Source organism: Cydia splendana, chromosome 19, assembly GCF_910591565.1.
Source record: "Cydia splendana chromosome 19, ilCydSple1.2, whole genome shotgun sequence".
NCBI lineage: Eukaryota > Metazoa > Arthropoda > Insecta > Lepidoptera > Tortricidae > Cydia > Cydia splendana.
The window spans coordinates 7,110,817-7,131,093 of record NC_085978.1 but is presented as its reverse complement, the minus strand read 5'-3'; the positions used below and the strand labels follow the sequence as shown (position 1 = coordinate 7,131,093).

The window sequence follows — 20,277 nt, the reverse complement described above, 5'->3', positions numbered from 1 at the left end:
GCTTATTTACCAGGTGGCCAGCGGAATTACCATTCCATTCACCTCCGGTGACCGTTGAGACTGCTGATTACACAAAAGCATAGATCACTCACCTACTAGATAGAATATCAAAGGTACCCACCGATCGTTCGGATTTAGAGTAAGTAATTTCCTCGACAAAGCAGCGATTGCTGAAACTAAAAGCAATCGCTGCATTGCCGAGAAAATTACTTATTGTTCTAGAAAAAAACGCTTGTTGACGAAATTTCCCGCATAACGGATTTGGTCGCATTGATCTTGTCTTACACCAGTATTACTGCAGCACAATTGCAGCGCGATAGTACTAACGACTCCATGGCGTTGGCAACTGTCAAAGGTTTGCATACATGACCTCCTCATAGCTTGATGCCCCTTTCTCTAGTTCAGTTCTATGAGATTTGGCTTAAAAGGGCATCCAGGGCATAAAAGACCATTAAAAAACAAGAATTTGACACTATTGTAGGGATTGTTAGGGCAAGCTATGCTGGCGCCATCTGCTAAATACTTCGGCCGGCCAACTCAATTACAACCGCAAATTTCAAATTCCGGGTGACATCGATTTTGACATTTTCAGCAGCACAGTAAAGGCGTGCGCAAACCGGCGGAGCGCAGCGCAGATCACTTTAAAATTATTAATGTATTTTCTACCCTATTTCAATTACCTTCAAGTATAAATTTAAATGCTTTGAAAGCGACCTCGGAGCATCACGGAGGATTGTTACTCCGCGGCATCGGGGAGCACGTTAGAGGATACCGCTGCGGTAGGCGCCGGCATGCCGCGGTATTCGCCGAGGCCTCCCGAGTGCGCCGAGGTAGCGCCGGGTCGACGAGGGAGAACTCGTGCACACTAATCACTAATCCCTTTTGATAGAGTGCACGCGACGGCATGCCGCGGTATCCCCCGGCCTGCGCCGAAGTGCTCTCAGGTGTGCCGGCCGCCAGCGCCGGGCTGGCGGCCGCTCGCGGTATCGCCAGTATCAATCGTCAGTAATGCCGCGCTGTATTACTGTTGCAGTTATGCTGCCAGTCGGCAATGCAGTGCATTACTGCAGCAAATGGCAAAATTACACTTCCAAACTATATTATTGAGTAAAAACTAAAAAAAATAAACTCAAGACCATTCACCATTTAAAAGTTCAACCGGAAAATCTCCTTGTAACTCTTGACAAAACTCCGTCTATTGAAGGTAGTCTACGCACAAAAGTCAAGAAAACTGTCATGTCGCTCGTTTCGACATATTTCAAGTCATTAGACGAAAATTGCACAATGAGTCATGGGCTTAGGTCGTTGTCCTCCGGTCATTATTGCCTCTGTCATGTTAATCCTTCAAACATCACATAGCTGTTAATCTACGCTTGTAAAGATTCAGGTTAATGGATCGTGAAAAAAAAGCAAAAAAAGGTAGGTAGAGTTAGACCAAGAAAAGTCTGCAACGATTTTGATAGCACACGCAGTGCCAGTGTTATTATAAACGTCAAACTTCTATGAAATTATGACGTATAAATAACACTTGCACTGCGTGTGTTATCAAAATCGTTGCAGACTTTACTTCACTCTAGATGGTTTTAAATATTCATAATTATATTATAATAATATCTGGGAGACCGAGCTTTGCTCGAAAAACATATAAAAACTAAAAATGCGCGTTTTCCCAGAGATAAGACCTAGCTAGATCGATTTATCACCCCCGAAAGCCCCCATATAACAAATTTCATCGAAATCGTTAGAGCCGTTTCCGAGATCCCCGAAATATATAAATAAACATGAATTGCTCGTTTAAAGGTATTCTATAGATGTATGTATATTGTATAAATATGTATATAGTATTTTTTTTTATTGCAATGTTAAAAAATACTCTAATTAGGTATGTGTTAGAAATCCGCAACGCAGGCTTCGTCCGGTGGTGTATATAGTTAGCAGTCGTGTCACCATTATCGCATTAGTGATAGGTCAGAATCCATTAATCCCAGATAATGGGCGAGTTACTCCGTCTTATCCTGCTGAGGTCACGTTTATCGCGGTCACGTAATCTAATGGTCAGCGGTGTACCGAATATTACGGCTCGATTCGGAAAATGAATCAGATTTCTACTAGACTTCAACAAGTTACGATACGGATAATTTAAAGATATTTGTAAGATATGTCAAATTTGACGTTTCCGCGATTCTGGAGGTCCTCTTGAACGATTTCGAAAAGTTATGACTTAGATATCCAAGTCACATCTAGTCGATATCTAATGTAGATCTAGTTGATCTCTAAATCGTTTCAAGATCTTGTGATTATCTCGAAATCCGAATAGGCCTGTGTGTGTCGTTTAAAACTAGTCTTCTGAGTTGAATGATGGAAGTCCCTTTCTAACAAAAGCTGTCAAAAAGGGACTTCCACTTGTACTACAAGTTACATGCTTTTGATAAAGCACAGGGGGTGATATTTGAATTTCGATCGCTCGATTTCGTCACTTGAAAATAGGTGGAAAACGGCGAAAGGCAAATTTTTCGGGTTCCGTACCCAAAGGGTAAAAAAGGGACCCTATTACTAAGACTCCACTGTCCGTCTGTCTGTCACCAGGCTGTATCTCATGAATCTAGACAGTTGAAATTTTCACAGATGATGTATTTCTGTTGCCGCTATAACAAAAAATACTAAAATACGGAACCCTCAGTGAATGAGTCCGACTCGCCCTTGTCCGTTTTTTTTTAATTCGAGCGATAGAAATTGGGAATCTAGTGGTATTGACCACTCGTTTTCAATTCTATTAGTAGAATTTAAATACCTAGTAAAAGAGATATTGTTGAACCAATTCATTATTAATCAACTGGTGCAGGAAATCACCTCGGTCCGACCTTCCGACTGGTACTTGTTTCGCGTTGGACGGCTCATATAGAGAAAACGTTGTTGTTGTGACATAATTTGTTTTTAATTTATAACATTACTAGCGACCCGCTTCGCACGGGTTACACCAAATAACAAATTACACACCTAAACCTTCCTCAAGAATCACTGTATTGATAGGTGAAACCCGCATGAAAATCCGTTTAGGATTTTTCGAGATTATTGCGAACATATACACAGACAGACGCGGCGGGAGACTTTGTTCTATAAGGTGTAGTGAAGTGATAAACTATTTACCACAAAATTGAGCAATTAACTCTCCCGTAGCTATTATTCATAGTGGAGTTTTGTTCTTATAGTTGCTTATTTACGAACATCATTGAGACTTTTTATTTAATTTGTCTGAATTAGAAATTTAATTTTACAATTAGGTCCACTATTTACCTATCTACCTTACCTTAGGTCCTACAATTAGGGTAGGTAGGTACAGTCGCCATCAGATATATCGGAGCGGCCAAGGTGCTCACAAATATCGGAACACGCCTCTATTGTCAGGGCGTTAGAGCGCGTGTTCAGATATTGTGAACACCTTGGCCGCTCCGATATATCTGATGGCGACTGTACTTCACTTTTTATTTATTTCGAATACCGAGCTCCTACTACACTGAAAAAAAAAAACGTTTTAACAATTTTATTGAAATTGCATTAACGTTTAATGCTTTAAACAGTTCCATATGAGCCTATCGAACCAAGCAGTAAAGGTTAGGTACTGTTCGTACGTTACGTACGTACTGTACGTACATTAGTTGATATTGTATATAGCAGTTAATCTTAATTAATGCTCTTTAATGTGTGCTCGATAGATCAAATTTTTTTCAGTGTAAAAAGTAATATTTCTCTAAATACTCCGTTTACATGATTAAAGTGTTAAGATGAGACAAAGATTTGGCATTGGGTGCCATATTTTAACATGTAAACATACTAAATATAGTACGTAACCTAGTAATACATTTCCCGTAATTATACAGCACTCAAACAGAGCGATATGTAAACAATTATCAATGCCTCAGGTGCTGCCTTATCGATCAATGGAGCCCTCATTTGGATACGCTAATGATCACTAATTTGTGTACACTATTACAGAGTTCACTAATTAGTACAGAGTATACCTACATAATACACAACACTATTACATAATACCAAATTAAGTATTTCTAAGTAAGGTAAACGTACTGGTGCTCGACGCGGTCCCAGTACCTACTACATGTCATCTTGAAACTTAAGTTATTGTCAATAGAGGTGACAGCAAGGTATCATCTATGGGCATTAGCATGTCGAGCACTAGTAAGTTTACCTTATAGCAAAATAAAATGAAACACGGAACAAGTGTTCGGTTTTCCCGGCGCGCCTTTTCTGGTAGGTATTAATATCTCACATAATAACACTGGCAAAACATATTCTAGTCACGTATCAGGAAATATACCTGTTTCAATTGAATTTCAATTAGAATGCACTCATAAAATACGTATTTTTAAACTCATATGTATTTAATCAATAATGAACTAAAATCGCAATAAACCATCACCATTTCACCCCAAAATTATTTAAATCATAAGTTATAATACACAAAACAAAGGTCCAAAATCACAAAATACTATGTTACCTATTCTCATTCAAGAAATCACGCTAAGCAAAACAAAACAAAAACAAAACAAAAGAACATACCGAAACGTGCGTGCGCGCAGACGCTGCGCTCTGAGCACTACTGATCGATAGTCACTTGTTCCACTCCTGAGTCACTCCGCCCTTGACCTTACCAGAATTGGTGCATTTGTAGTAGAGCTTAAATAACACAATGCTATTTTTTACTATCGTGGGTCGTGAAATCTTTTATTATTCAATGTTATTTTATGCTTTGCTTAAGCTATGATAAGAAATTAAGAGTAAAATAAATTAGTAGGTACTTACCTATTTTTAATTTTGCTTTCAATTGTATCGGTTGACATCTCATCTTCCTTGCGTATGTTACCCAACTTGTATATTTCTCCAGTTCCTCAACTAAAAGAAAGCTAAAGTGTTAATCCAAGGAACACACAAAAAGTTCCCCGTAATTGGTTTCCACAGGGAAACGAATTTGGCCTTATTTTATGACGGCCAGGAATCGGCAGGCCATTTTCTTTGATTAAATTCGACCGTCTCTTGGGGATCAGCTCTAGCATTGGAGGAAAAGAAGTACCTAGTTGAAGTTCGAAGGTCAATTTGAACGCTCATTTTTAGGGTTCCGTACCCAAAGGGTAAAACGGGACCCTATTACTAAGACTTCGCTGTCCGTCCGTCCGTCCGTCCGTCCGTCCGTCCGTCCGTCCGTCCGTCCGTCTGTCACCAGGCTGTATCTCACGAACCGTGATAGCTAGACAGTTGAAATTTTCACAGATGATGTATTTCTGTTGCCGCTATAACAACAAATACTAAAAACAGAATAAAATAAAGATTTAAATGGGGCTCCCATACAACAAACGTGATTTTTGACCAAAGTTAAGCAACGTCGGGTGGGGTCAGTACTTGGATGGGTGACCGTTTTTTTTTTGCCGTTTTTTGCATTATGGTACGCAACCCTTCGTGCGTGAGTCCGACTCACACTTGCCCGGTTTTTCTACCAGTAAATGTCATTTTGTAATCATTTTACGCGTGCGTTTCGTTCGTAGTTGTTCGTACATGTATATATGCGAGCGAGCGAGACGCACGGGCGAATGAAAACAAAATGATATCATTTATATACTTAAGTATATCAAAATGTACGTTTTAATTGTGCTTCTGAGCCTTATAAATAAATACCTACTCTAAATAATGGTAAAGTATTATTTTTCAACTACCGTAATTTAGTTTCAAAATCAAAAGTATCAACGACTTTGGCATGTAGATGGTAAAATAGAAAAAACCGGACAAGTGTGAGTCGGACTCGCCCACCGAGGGTTCCGTACTTTTTAGTATTTGTTGTTAAAGCGGCAACAGAAATACATCATCTGTGAAAATTTCAACTGTCTAGCTATCACGGTTCGTGAGATACAGCCAGGTGACAGACGGACGGACGGACGGACGGACGGACAGCGGAGCCTTAGTAATAGGGTCCCGTTTTACCCTTTGGGTGCGGAACCCTAAAAAGGAACATATTGTAAACATGACTCAAAAACTTAACAGAAACTATAAAAATACCTGAAGGCAAATATTAATTTATATACTTAATGAAGTCTGTAGTGTCTGTACCCGACAAGGGGCACTTCTTGGGCTATCCAAGGTGGATCCGTGAAGTTCAATGAATACCTTAAGGTGTATCTGATTATCTGTCAGCATTGAGGTCACCGTCCGCAGATCAATAAAACTGCCAAAACTCGAACAGCTGGCGGGACCCGGGAACCTGACGCGCCTGCGTACAACGGAGTTGCCAGTGTAGAGTCGTTGAAAAAACTTGAATATATTTTTTTATGTGAATACTCGTTTTTATGTGGATATTCAGAATTTTTACGGCGGATTTATTTTATTTGTTATCTTTACAGCAAATATCTGTACATGAGGTAATATCCAGGATTTGCAATTTTTCCTTTAATCGTTCTAAACATTAAACAAATCACTTGGTTGGCAGTCCTCAACTGTGCGTTACTCCAGAAACTTCCTGTCTCGCACAGCTAAACTGATGATACGACCTTCAAAGTTTCAAGTAAAAGCGTATACTCTGATCTTATAGTTAAAAAATATTATTCCCTTATTTTTTACACCGTTGATTCCATTGTATCTCTAACCAATATTAGGTACTTACTATGAAATCGGTACGAGTATAACAATATTTGGGGCTGATTTATACGGCGCGCGAACTAGCATGCGATTTTAGTTACATTGCGGACTGTTGGTTACGTCCAATTCAACCGACCGACCAAAACCCGCAATGTAATGAAACTCGCATGCGAGTTCTCTAGGGTGATTCACTTTTGTATGGAGAAAAAAAAGTTGTAATATTTTTCCTGACTTTGCTCACCAATGGAGCCTCCCCACACTAAAAACTATCTATTTCAATTTTCAAAAGAATCGAATAACGTTTAGAGGTTGCACAAGTTGAAAGGGTAGAGTGAGAACCCCATACATTGCGTGAAAATGAACTATGTTCTAAAATGACAAAATATAATGAACTGATACTAAAATCGAATGAGAAAACTGAATTTTGCGTCTAAAACACGATAAAAGCACTTTTCCTTTGGAAACAGGTGGAAAAAATGAAAAATCTTAATTAGAACATTTACCGAGTAACCAAAATCCAAGTTTATTACTAATTTTAAAATTTATTTATATGTAGAAGGTTCAGTATCACACTACTCTCCGCTTTGATGGTAGCCGCTTAAACCATTTTCTACCCTCCGATGTAGAGTCGTTGGTTATTTGAAAAATCTTTGTTGATGTTGTGCAACCTCTAAATGTTAACCGATTTTAATTTCTTTTAACGTATAATATTTTTTTATCAGTTAGAACAAGAATTCGAGCAAAGTCAGATGAAAATCGAAAATTCGGAAAAATGAAACACCCTAGAGTTCTCGTATCGTCTAAATGAGCCCTTTAATTATGTTTCCAATATAATCAGAAATGCAAGAAATTACGGTTGCCAGCATTCGAAACTCCAAGATTTTGTAAATGGTCAACGTGGCAACACTGTTTCAAAGTGTCAATGTCGCGAAATATGGAGCGAATCCACTCCAAATTATTTTGTATTTGCATTTATTTATGAATGAAAATGGAACATTTCTGACTTAAGTCTATTATAATACACCGTGTTAATTCATTGTAAACTATTTATTATAACCAACATGAGTGAGACTAATTTTTCTGGATGTTGATAAACTATGGTTAATAATTGTTGTTGTTAACAGTAATTGTTGTATTAGATTGTTGTGAAATTGTTGTTGAATCTAGTCTTCCGCGAGTTTTAGTGATTTTGAGCTTGTTACTTATAATATCAAGGCAAAGAGTTGTGTCGTAGGTTGTGTATTAAAATAGACATCGGTGTTATTTTTAAAGGTGAGTTATAAACTTAGGTAGGTAGTTAGATTACCTGAAACCCTTTGCTTCTGTAATGGTTTCTGAGACTGAAGAAGTCTTCTGAAAATATATTTTCTAATGTTTTCGTTCAACACAAACAGACAAGAACCTAAAATTTTAAGATTTAATTTGGTAATTTTAGAATTATTTAAAAGATTTTCAGGTGCACAAATAATGTATGTTACACATAAGTAGGCACATTTTTTAAAATATCAATGTTAATTTACTTATTTATGCTAGCAGGGCTAGAAATGTGTTGTATGCTGCGTGTATCGCGAAATAGTTTAAAAAATAAGAAAAATAAAGATTACCTAAGTAAGATACAGAACAGCAACAGTAGAAAAAAGATAGTTTGGCACTTTATTGCCAGAAAAAAATGTAAAGTAGGTATATGTCTAATTTTTACTCTTCTGTGACTCGATAGCGTCAGTTAACATAATTCATGGTCAGCTAGCTAATCAACATGTAGGCAGTTTGACAGCCGGCTTTGACCCGACACCCATAATCCCCCGTCTCGACCAAAATATAGCGTGCCCTCTGAGCTGGAAGCAGTCTGTATGTATTCAATCATTAGACCAGGCGGTCTAGCATAAGTTGCGTTCTCGCGCGCGAGTCGCGAGAGAACGCAACACATGCTAGCACGTCTGAGATGACATACAAAGAAGACATCTAGATGTTTCAACTTGCACAAAATTGACATGCTTTCGTATACCCAGCTGTTCTCCTCTACAAGCCGCATATTTCAACCGATTCTCGTGAACTTTTGTGAATAGGTTTCGATACTGACATGGGGTTTTCCTGTCAATTCAGATTTTGGAAAAACTTCAAAGTGCAAGATTGTCCATTTTTTATTATTATTTATATAGCCCTTTATTCTGAACATGTTTGTTGATTTAATAGTACCTACCTAGTATTTTTTAGTTTTGAATGTTTAAAATATGAAGTCTTTTAGTTCAGTGTGCCTGTCGGCAAATGTCTCCTCCACCTCCTTCCCGTATTTCCTCTCTCTTGCCACCCTTGTCCAGAGTGGTCCCACTGTGAGATTATCCTAATGGAATACTTATTATTACCAACCTGAGCCTCGCTAGCGTGTGTCAACATAGCTCGCGATCGGTTAGCTAATCAATATTGGCAGCTGTGTTTGGCAGCCGGCTTTGATCCGACACCCATAATCCCCTGTCCCGACTATACCTAATCTAGCGTATCTGGGCTGGATGCAGTCTGGATTTATCCGTCAATTACTCGTCAATTAGATCAGAGACAAAAGTAAAGATTGTCAATCTGCTTCAAAAACCGTTTTCCATGTTATTGTTATGTATGGGCTATATGTCTTATGCAGAATTTCAACCTTTACTTTGCTATGGTGATGAATATTGAGTTAGAGTTTTTTGTTATTATTTAACCAAGTGTCATTATCGCTAATTAAGTTACTTTAAGTATTAACAAAACTACTAAATTAGTTGTTCTGTGAGCCGTAGACCTCGCGACCCCTCGGGGCTCCGCCATTTTGAAAAACTTCCAAAAACTGAATCGAGAAAAAACCATAGCGTTGAATTGAAACTACTCAACCGATTTTGAAGAATGATTTGTCAATCGATCATTACCATTACCAGGCTTTTGAACCGAATATCAAAATTGAGGAGGCCCTATACGAAAAACATCCGTAGGCCGGTTATAGTTTTTAAACTCTCTACTTTTGATTCAGTATATTTAAATGTAGATTTTTAAATTTGGCGTTTTATTTAGCAGCAACTGCAAATTCCCGAGCGCCTGTGGACACCGGAATGGCAATTCTGCCCGCGCGGAATCTGTAATCAAGCCAATTGCCCGTTCAGGCGCAAATTCTATTGTCTACCAAACGCGGCTGTTAATTTGGAGCAGGCTGCCAAAATAGTCATCGGGTTACAATATATTCACCGTAGCTCGCGAAAACAAATGAAACGACTGATTGAAATGTGTGGCAGTTAAAATTATTCACCCCCTTATTTCCTAACGCGCTACAAACCTCGATTAGCTAATAATCGTTTGTCTTTATCTGTCATTTTGACTTATATATTTGCAAGAAAAGGATAAAACATATAAAACATATAAGTAATTTAACTAAATCAGGCCCGTAAATTTCTATGAATAAGGGGTTCAATATTTACATCAACACGTACCTGTATTATCTAAATATCTGAAACTTAACTAGTTTCAGTATTTTGTTATATGATCAGCTTCGTTAAGTAATATAAGATAGTAATTAAAATAAAAGACAGAAGTTACTAACATCTATAATAAAACAATCGAAACACTCTTTAAAAAAATCTCTGAAAGAATAGAAAAAAAACAAGTAGAGTTAGAACATAGAAGATTGATGTTTAAAATAATATTTGCAACAAAATCGCTGCAGACTTTTCTTGGTCTAACTATACATGACATACCTGAGATACATTGTAGCATGTCCCAACTATGAAATTGGAGCGTGAAAAAAATAAGTAGTTTGCGCCTACATTGACATAGGTACCCTAAAATCACCAAACTATGATCCACTACTTAGTACTACTAGGTATGATCAATAAGTTCAATAAGTGTAGGTATTCAAGTATTAATACTTATAAGTACAATAATAATTACCAATAAATTGTGTATTTAAAAAAAAAAAAAAAAAAAGTCATTTATTGTCGCAACAAAACTTACAGCAACAATCGAACAAAGAGAAAACAAAAAAGGCTACAGCTTACAGCTTATTTTGTTTCAGAGTTGATCCAAATCCCAAAATTTTCCTGTAAGTAAATCACGATTTGCCAAGATTCAGTTCAGTAAAGTTTCAGCTCACCTATATAACAAAATTAATAAAAAACTAGATATCTATCCTTTACAGCTATTTAAATGTAAAAAAGTTGTGACAGATTGGTTAAAAACACAAAGCTATGATGAAATTGAGTCTCTCTTATTATAACACATAACTATAACATATAACATATAACTATATACCCACCAAATATAAAATAGACGTACATTTGCTCACACTCTCACACTCACGCACGCGCACACACACACACACACACACACACACACACACACACACACACACACACACACACACACACACACACACACACACACACACAAACATTTTTAGGATATTTTGTACTAGATTATAATTTATTCAAAACAAAACTAATTAAATTGTATTAGAAATAGCAGTAGCTAATTAGTTAATATTCCCAATAATAAGTTAATTATATTATTTTTTCTTAGATAACAATATTGTATATTACCTATATTTGTTAATTAAGTTCTAAGCCCTAGATATTATGGAAGAGCGGAGTCTTCTGTCACAAGTATTTTATACTTACTAGAAGACTTCAACCTTTACACCTGTACCCTCTGTGTTAACAAATAAACATTTTTTCATTTTTTTTTTTTTCAAGTAGGTCATAAAAAATTGTGCCTGTCAGACCAATTCGAACATAATGCACTGACAATACTGACATCAGAATAATATTAAGCTTAGAATAAATTTAAAAGTGGAAAAATTACTGTCTTGGGTGAGAATTGAACTCACGGCCTCTGGATCGATACTCCAGCGCTCTGCCATCTGAGCCACCAAGACCTCATCCATAGCCAGCAAATCTTTCCACCATATTATAGGTCAAGGGGACCTTAGCGACATCTACCTCAAGAGTGTTACACTTCTTAAACGGCTACCGGAGTTTCAAGTCATATTGGAAATTCACCAGTTACGATGTAGACGTTTCTCATCATCATCGTTTCTCGTCATTCATCGTTCGCAGACGTTTCTGCTTGTTAAAAATTAAAATCAGAATAATATATTTTTTTACTAATGTTATTTACTTAGTTATCTTATCATTTATCACATCATTTAGGTATTATTTTGATGACACAATGTAAGTTTAGATTGGCCTCCAGAGGCCTATAAAAGGCCCTCCCATGCCAATGTATTTAGAATCTTCATTGTGGCAAATTAAAATTGGATTGTCTTTGCAAGTTATAATTTGTGGCTAGAGGTTAAAGACTAACCCCTTTATTCATAAAAAAACTTTACGGGCCAAATTTAGTTAAATTATGTTTTATCCCTTTCTTACAAACACATAAGTCAAAATGACAGATAATGACAAACGATTATTAGCTAATTGACGTTTGTAGCGCGTTTGTGAATAGGGGGTAAATAGGTACAGTCGCCATCAGATATATCGGAGCGGCCAAGGTGTTCACAATATCTGAACACGCGCTCTAACGCCCTGACAATAGAGGCGTGTTCCGATATTTGTGAGCACCTTGGCCGCTCCGATATATCTGATGGCGACTGTACCCAATTAGAATAGTTCTAATTCTGGTCGCCTGACATTTTATAATAATTTGATTCCGAAGTTGATGCCCATCATAATTATCCGAATCAAAACTACCTAACAAGTCCAATAGACTCGAGTTAGCTAGTTAGTGTGCCAAACTTATACAATTTAGATTTGACACAACTTCTCTAACGAGATTGGATCCCAGTTGAAACAATTGTAGTTATGACAACGTCTAGCTTGTAATTTGACTGAAAGTTTGTTAGCCCATATTCATATTGATTAAAATGTTTGTGAGTGGAATGGTTGAATTGTTGAGTTAACTTTTGCTTTGGATTGCTTTCTACATTAGCGTAAGGAAACTGTGGTTTGTGAATCGATGGCTTAATTTTTAGCTCACGTAATCATCTAACATTGTGGAAGCGCTGGTGGTCTAGCGGTAAGAGAGTGCGACTTGCAATCCGGAGGTCGCGGGTTCAAACCCCGACTCGTACCAATGAGTTTTTCGGAACTTATGTAAGAAATATCAGTCGCTTTTCGGTGAAGGAAAACATCGTGAGGAAACCGGACTAATCCCAATGAGGCCTAGTTTCCCCTCTGGGTTGGAAGGTCAGATGGCAGTCGCTTTCGTAAAAACTAGTGCCTACGTCAATTCCTGGGATTAGTTGTCAAGCGGACCTCAGGCTCCCATGAGCCGTGACAAAATGCCGGGATAACGCGAGGAAGAAGAAGTAAAATCATCTAACATTGTCTATAGTTCAATCGTATTATACCTAAAAGAACATTTTTGTACCTATTGCATTAGGATATACGACTTTTACTGACATGTCGATACGACTGTTTGCGTGTATTCTTATTGTGTACTCGAATCTAAGTCGTAACTGTACTCTAGTTCTCTACTTTGCATCGAACTTCTTCTATACTGTCATCTACAATACAGAAACAGAACTGTTACGTCCTATATTTTGCTCAATATACCTAATACTATAGTATTTTTATTATTTTAATTGTATTTGTGTTGTTGCAGAATCCATAATGCGGTACAAACGGCGTACGTCCCAGAGCACGAGGAACACACGTCACTGCGACAAGAAGTATACTATCCGTGAGTACCACCAAAGAGAATAGATAGTATAGAGGGGTCCTGTCATAGTAAATTATGTAGTCACAGTAAATTTACTGCCATCTATCGACACACGACTACAACTCAAAATGAAAACGTATAAAACTATCGAAAAAAATTATAGATATGGATAAATGGTTTTATTATTTTTATATCATTTTGACCCATGTTTCACTGATACCTAAGTGTTAAAAATGTTAAATATGAAACGGTGTCGTCAACGCCATCTAGCCGACCATAGGCCAAAGGTGTGTGCGCCATCTATCCGAAAATGACTATTTCTTGATTTCCGAGGCACGTTTTTTTCTTAGACTTTATATATTCATCTTATACGGAGTTACATATGTCTTTGGTACCACTGATGGTTGTGAAGCCATAATCATTATCTTATTAAATCAACAAAATTAACCTCTGTTTAAATAAAAAGATTTCTGTGCTGTAAAATACCAAAACTAGCAATAAATGATATCAGACTATGTCCAGAATTTTGATACTTGATTTCAAATCTCACTCCCAAAGGTATTCAATGACACGATGTCATTGAATTTTTATCGTGTCTTTCATATTCAAGCAGAGCTGCTATATCACTTTGATATATATAATAATAATGACATTAAAGCTCTTCCAAGGGGCCTCTACGTGTTGGATCTATATCCCCACGCAAGCCTATCAAAAGACCGGGATTTATAGGCCCGTGAAATCCAAAATGGAGTTACAAATAATAATAATAATATTATAATAATTTCGGCCTATAAACGACCCACTGCTGGGCACAGGCCTCCTCTCATGCGCGAGAGGGCTTGGGCTATAGTCCCCACGCTAGCCCAATGCGGATTGGGGACTTCACATACACCTTTGAATTTATTCGCAGATGTATGCAGGTTTCCTCACGATGTTTTCCTTCAACGAAAAGCTAGTGGTAAATATCAAATGATATTTCGTACATAAGTTCCGAAAAACTCATTGGTACGAGCCAGGATTTGATTCAGAAAGATGCGCATGTGCTTGATAAATTATAAATGTTGGGGAGGATACCATCATCGTCAGATCACCCGGCACATCTCTACTTAACTGCTGAACTGGTTTTTATCCAATACCCTTACACGACCTGCCTCTATCCTCATTGGATATCCAGAAATTTTTACCACATTAAATTGTCGGCCCACTGTTTTGGGAGGGTTAGACCGCAAACTCTCCATTACAAGCCACTGCGGATAGAGAATCGCCACAGAGAATACAGTCACCATCAAAGGTATGTTTACATTTTTCATCTGACCCCTTTAATCTTCTTCATCAACCTAGCGTTTTCCCGGCCTAGCGCCAGGGTCCGCTTTCCTGCTCCACTTTGCCACTGACCCCTTTGTAATAAGGTACAAAATACATCTTACTCGGGATCTGCCTTTTAGTGAATCATTAGTCATTAAACAACCCAAACATAAATAGATAAAGGCTCACCTTGCTTTATATTCATATTCGCCAGGAAGCAGAGAGCTATGAAACAGGGCAATAAATGTTACAGCGCACTAAACTGGGTCCGGCCAGCAAAGCGTTATGTAAACAACCACTAAATGAAGGCCTTTTGTTACACCGTTGCGTATGGATATATATTTTGTATATTACAAAAAACCGGGCAAGTGCGAGTCGGACTCGCGCACGAAGGGTTCTGTACCATAATGCAAAAACGGCAAAAAAAAAATGTCACCCATCCAAGTACTGACCCCGCCCGACGTTGCTTAACTTCGGTCAAAAATCACGTTTGTTGTATGGGAGCCCCACTTAAATCTTTATTTTATTCTGTTTTTAGTATTTGTTGTTATAGCGGCAACAGAAATACATCATCTGTGAAAATTTCAACTGTCTAGCTATCACGGTTCGTGAGATACAGCCTGGTGACAGACAGACGGACGGACGGATGGACAGCGGAGTCTTAGTAATAGGGTCCCGTTATACCCTTTGGGTACGGAACCCTCAAAATTACTAAAGTCAGAACAAGACTGCAGCGGATTTGATAGCCCACGCAGTGAAAGTGTTATTTTAAACGTCAAACTTCTATGAAATTATGACGTATAAATGACACTTGCACTGCGTGGGTTATCAAATCCGCTGCAGACATTTTTTGGTCCGACTCTAGTCAACCGTATGGTAAAACAAAGTCTACAGAAAACCAGTATCGTATGCCGTTATTCTAAGCTTAATAGCATCGTTCGCAGAAGTTTCTGCTAGTTAAAAATTAAAAATCAATACCGTCAGTTTTATTTCCTATAGATAAAAAGAACACTCAAAAACGAAAACAGCAAACAGCAGCAGCAGGCAACTCAAAAAATATATCAGAATTAAGAATATACTTATTCCCTATATCTAAATTTTGCATCAATGATGAAGTCCCGATTAAATACTTAAGTAAATCTAGCTTAATGTCTTATCTCTGGGAAAACGCGCATTGAGTTTTTATATGTTTTCTGAGCAAAGCTCGGTCTCCCAGATATTATATTAATTAGAACGTGATGATCACTATGATAAACGATGAAAGCGCGAACATCATAATGGTCTATGGTTCTATATTCTGCTTCTAAAGAAGATAAATTATGATGTACATGTTACGGCCCAACTATATAACGGCCCGGACTATAGCCCAAGCCCTCTTGCGAGTGAGAGGAGGCCTGTGCCCAGCAGTGGGACGTATATAGGCTGAAATGATGAATGAATGAATGATGATGTTACGGCCCCGTGTGACGGAAGCCTTGCGCTGTTAGCCTGGCCGAACAAAGGCTGTCTAAAGTCAACTCCAACCTTCATTAAACCTTTGCCTCGTATGTAACGTTTGCTGATGTGCCCTTGCTATATAATAATGTATACTAGTACATCTTTTCAATAGAGGTTAGGTACTGTAATGGAGAAGTGTATCATCTTGGGGCGAATAAATGGCAAACGCGCTCAAGGTGGGGCTCGTAAGAGATGGTCTGACGCCATGAAGAAGACGAGTGGCGGCAGCCTGCACCGTGCGGTCCACTTGGCTTATGACCGCAATCAATGGAGACGTGTTGCATGTGGTCGCGATCCTCAGCATTGAGGGAACGAGGAAGAAGAAGAAGAAGAAGGTACTGTAAGCTCTGGGTGGGTAGCCAACGTGCAATCGTTAACGCTCCGTAGCGAACGAAAAGCAATTGTCACTGTCGCACTAGTGTAGAAGAGCGATAGAGAGAGATGACTACGATACGCTAAGGAACGTTACGGATTGGCCTGAGATGATAGAAAAAAAATACTGAATCGATTTTAATAGGAAATATTACTATGGCCGAATATTTCTTTTACACGAGTGTCAAGAAGAAAAAGTAGAAAGAAGTTTATTCTACGGCTAGTTGTAATTTTGACAGCATCCCAATATTCCCAATCTGACCCTTCCCCTTAAAATCACATTCACCTTTTTATCCTTTGGGTTCCGTACCCAAAGGATAAAAACGGGAACCTACTAAGACTCCACTGTCCATCTGTCCGTCTGTCTGTCTGTCTGTCTCTCTGTCACCAGGCTGTATCTCATGAACCGTGATAGATAGACAGTTGAAATTTTCAGAGATGATGTACTTCTGTTACCGCTATAACAACAAATACTAAAAAGTACGGAAACCTCGGTGGGCGAGTCCGACTCGCACTTGTCCGGTTTTTATATTTGCCCCGAACATGAACTTTTTCATTGTTTCATTTTAACAATGTAAGAGAGCGTCTTTATTTATCTTATTCATCCGGTCTTGTTCTTTTCTGTCTAATGAACTAACAAGTTTCTACAAACTAAGGGACATTTGTTCTGCAACGCTGGACCGAGTCCAAACGTTCCCCGCCCCCGCCTGGCTGGCGTCTTGCTAACTACTAATTCAACCGTCTTCTCTTACATATGTGTCTAAGTCTAGTCAAAGGTCCCACACGTCGCTTACCATAAGGACGAGATTTGCTTGTATTTTGATACGAATAACCTGTCAAAGCGTCCTTATTGCAAGCGACAAAGTGGGACCTTTTGCTTGGAAACGACACATACATATAAGAGTGGTATGGTATACTCTTTCCTTCCATTCACCCTCCCCTCCTCGCGTCGGTTTCCTCAATGCTGAGGGTCGTGACCATCTCGTCGAAATAGTTTTGTGTGGACCACTCGGCGCCACACACTTCTATCTGCTGCCTCGTGAAGAGCGTCGTGTACGGTGGTGTCGAGGGTGGTGCGAACCTGGTCAGTCCAACGTATCGGGCTCCTGCCCCTAGGTCTGAGAGAAAAATTAAATAATCGCTCTTCTTCACCTTAATCCAGTGCAATAAGGTGAAAAAATGTATACATATACATAAAATTAAAAGCGAGTTTATGGTAATTAAAGGTAGAAATAAGGGTCCGGCGAATGTGCCTCCTGTTATGTTAAACGGAAAACCGTGTTACCCATTTCAAGTACCTAGGTCACATAGTGACAGAGGATTTAAACAATGACATGGAGATGGAGAGGGAGAGGAGGGCGTTGTCGGTTCGTGGCGGTATGTTGGCGCACAGGTTCGCTAAGTGTAGCACTGAGGTCAAAATTACTTTATTCCGTGCATATTGCCAATGTTTTTATACTAGCGGCCTGTGGGCTCATTTTAAGCAGAAATCCGTTGACTCTTTGAGGGTCCAGATAACAACATTTTCAGGGCCCTGGTGAGGCTCCCGTGATACTGTAGTGCTTCTGGCATGTTTGCGGACGCGCATGTAGATGATTTTTATGCGATTATGCGCAAAAATATTGCATCAGTGGTACACCGTATACGTGGGAGCACCAACGGGATCCTGAAAAGGGTGCCCCTTAATACGCCTAACATTAATTGTCATAATATGAATTCGCATAACAGATTTGGCATAACATAATAGTGCATAACATTGAACAGGCATAATATTAAAAAAACATAACACGTATTGCGCATAATAATGAATCCGCATAATTTAAATATGTGTAACATTATTAACTATAATTTTATTTGGCACAAAATGAATTAGCATAATTTAATAAACCAAGAGAATTAGATGGATTAGGGCAAAACCGCGATAAAAGCGAAGCTTTTTGTAACAAATAATAATCTTTTTGCTGTAAAACATTATTAAGGCGTAGTAAGTTCGTGTTCTTAATTTTTTTTAATAATTTTAGGTTTTTGAAATAATTTTCATATTTTGTTTTTTTGTGCAAAATTTTTTATGTGCATTTTAGACCTATTTTAGTAATTTTTTTTATCGAGCAAAAGTCAAAAACTCAGGATTAAAATCGCTGAAGTTCCTAGAGAAAGGCCGCAAGATGGCTGATTATTTTTTTGGCAACCGTATTGTGATATTTGTGATCTAAAAAAGCGCTACTTTTACTTAAAACATCGTTCTCTGAACCTACTGCACCTTAATTCGAGCCGCTCTGTCTACATTTTTATTAATTTGCCTTTTATATTTATACAATTTAATAATTATGCAAAGTAACTTTATGCTTATCATATGTATTTAACCCAAGTCATCGTTATGACAATTTACGTTATGCGCATTAGCATTATGCGTACTCAGTTATGCGGAATAATGTTATGCGATTTAGAAGTTATGCGTAATATACGTTATGCCAATTTGAATTAGGAGTATTAAGTTATGCGAATTAATATAGACCCTCCTGAAAATGATAGCCGAGCGGTTTGATTCTGTTATTTTGGGACGATATATCGGATTACATGTTCACAAACATGCAAGTCGGTAGATCGGCCACAATAATCAGCCATATATTAAGTACCTAACTAAGTAAGCTATCTAACTTCATTTATGTAACGTAGTGTATTGTACTGTAACGTAACATAGCCTGCAAGTTTAATACTAACAACTATGGACTGTAATTGTCTGAAAATATTTTTTTTTAATTATAAACTAGACTGTACAAGTGACCAATGTGATGAAAACTCAAAATGGCATAACAATTAAACTTTGTGACTGCTGTAGATTGTTAGTCCTTTCGTAGATTCAAACTCAATCGCAGTAATCGTAACTGATTTTTTTAAATTAAATATGGCTAAGTACATTCAAGTATGCCGCTCTTATCAATACATGTGCACTCGTCAAGCGCTGCCACTAGGCATGTGTCGTTCACGAGCGAGTGATTTAAATGAACTGTATGACTAAACCCAGTGCAGATTAAACTCGCTCATTTCGCTCAGTGTTTCTTCCTCGCTCTTTCCCACTCATGATTCGAATGAGCCGGCCGAGCGTGACGACTGAGTGAGCGAATGAGACGTTGCGAATAGGTTTCGGAGCGATTCGGAAGAAATCGGAGGGTGTCGGGAAAACATGGCGAGATTGTATCGCGTGATTCGCCATCTTGGTCGCACTTATGTCATCTGATTGATTGACATCTCTCTCTATTCACTCGTGAACAATATAGCTTACAGATCCACTGAGCGATATGAACGAAATGAGCGAAATGAGTGATACATATTACCGCGAGCGAAAGATATGAATCAATCTTTTCAACACAGTGAAGCGTTTTACGCATCTCTCGCGATTGGCTGATTAGAACCGGACTGTCAGTTTTGACATTTATGTTGCAAGACTTAATAATTGTAGCCAAAAGATTGTAAAATGTGAAATTATTATTTAAAAATCATAACAGTCCCGTGTGAGTTTGCAAATATTTGGGTGACAGCCAAAAACCGAAGCGGCCTACGTTACGCCTCGGGAAAACAATGGACGAGAGGCTTAGATCCCTTTTTTTACCCGGAGGCTGAATGTAAAGGCAAAGGTTTTTTGGAATGTAGCCCCTACACTAGGTAATATATGTATTTTTTTGGATCATTATATTCTGTTTGTTTATTCATATAATATGAAATAGAAACTTATCTCTAATTATAACTGAACTAATTTTGTGATACAACGAAATACAATTATTAGGTAAA

General features: G+C 38.1%; 1 protein-coding gene across 1 annotated transcript in view; it reads left to right on the top strand.

The window, feature by feature from the left end:
• The first annotated feature begins 7,563 nt into the window (after positions 1 to 7,563).
• The window catches only part of LOC134800245 (ras-like protein family member 10B), a 52,853-nt gene continuing 40,139 nt past the window's right edge, over positions 7,564 to 20,277 (top strand). Inside the window, exons 1-2 of the mRNA XM_063772752.1 lie at positions 7,564 to 7,911; positions 13,258 to 13,335. Of these exons, the coding sequence (XP_063628822.1) occupies positions 13,266 to 13,335 (70 nt within the window). The 5' untranslated portion in view covers positions 7,564 to 7,911; positions 13,258 to 13,265. The remainder of the gene's footprint in view (positions 7,912 to 13,257; positions 13,336 to 20,277) is intronic.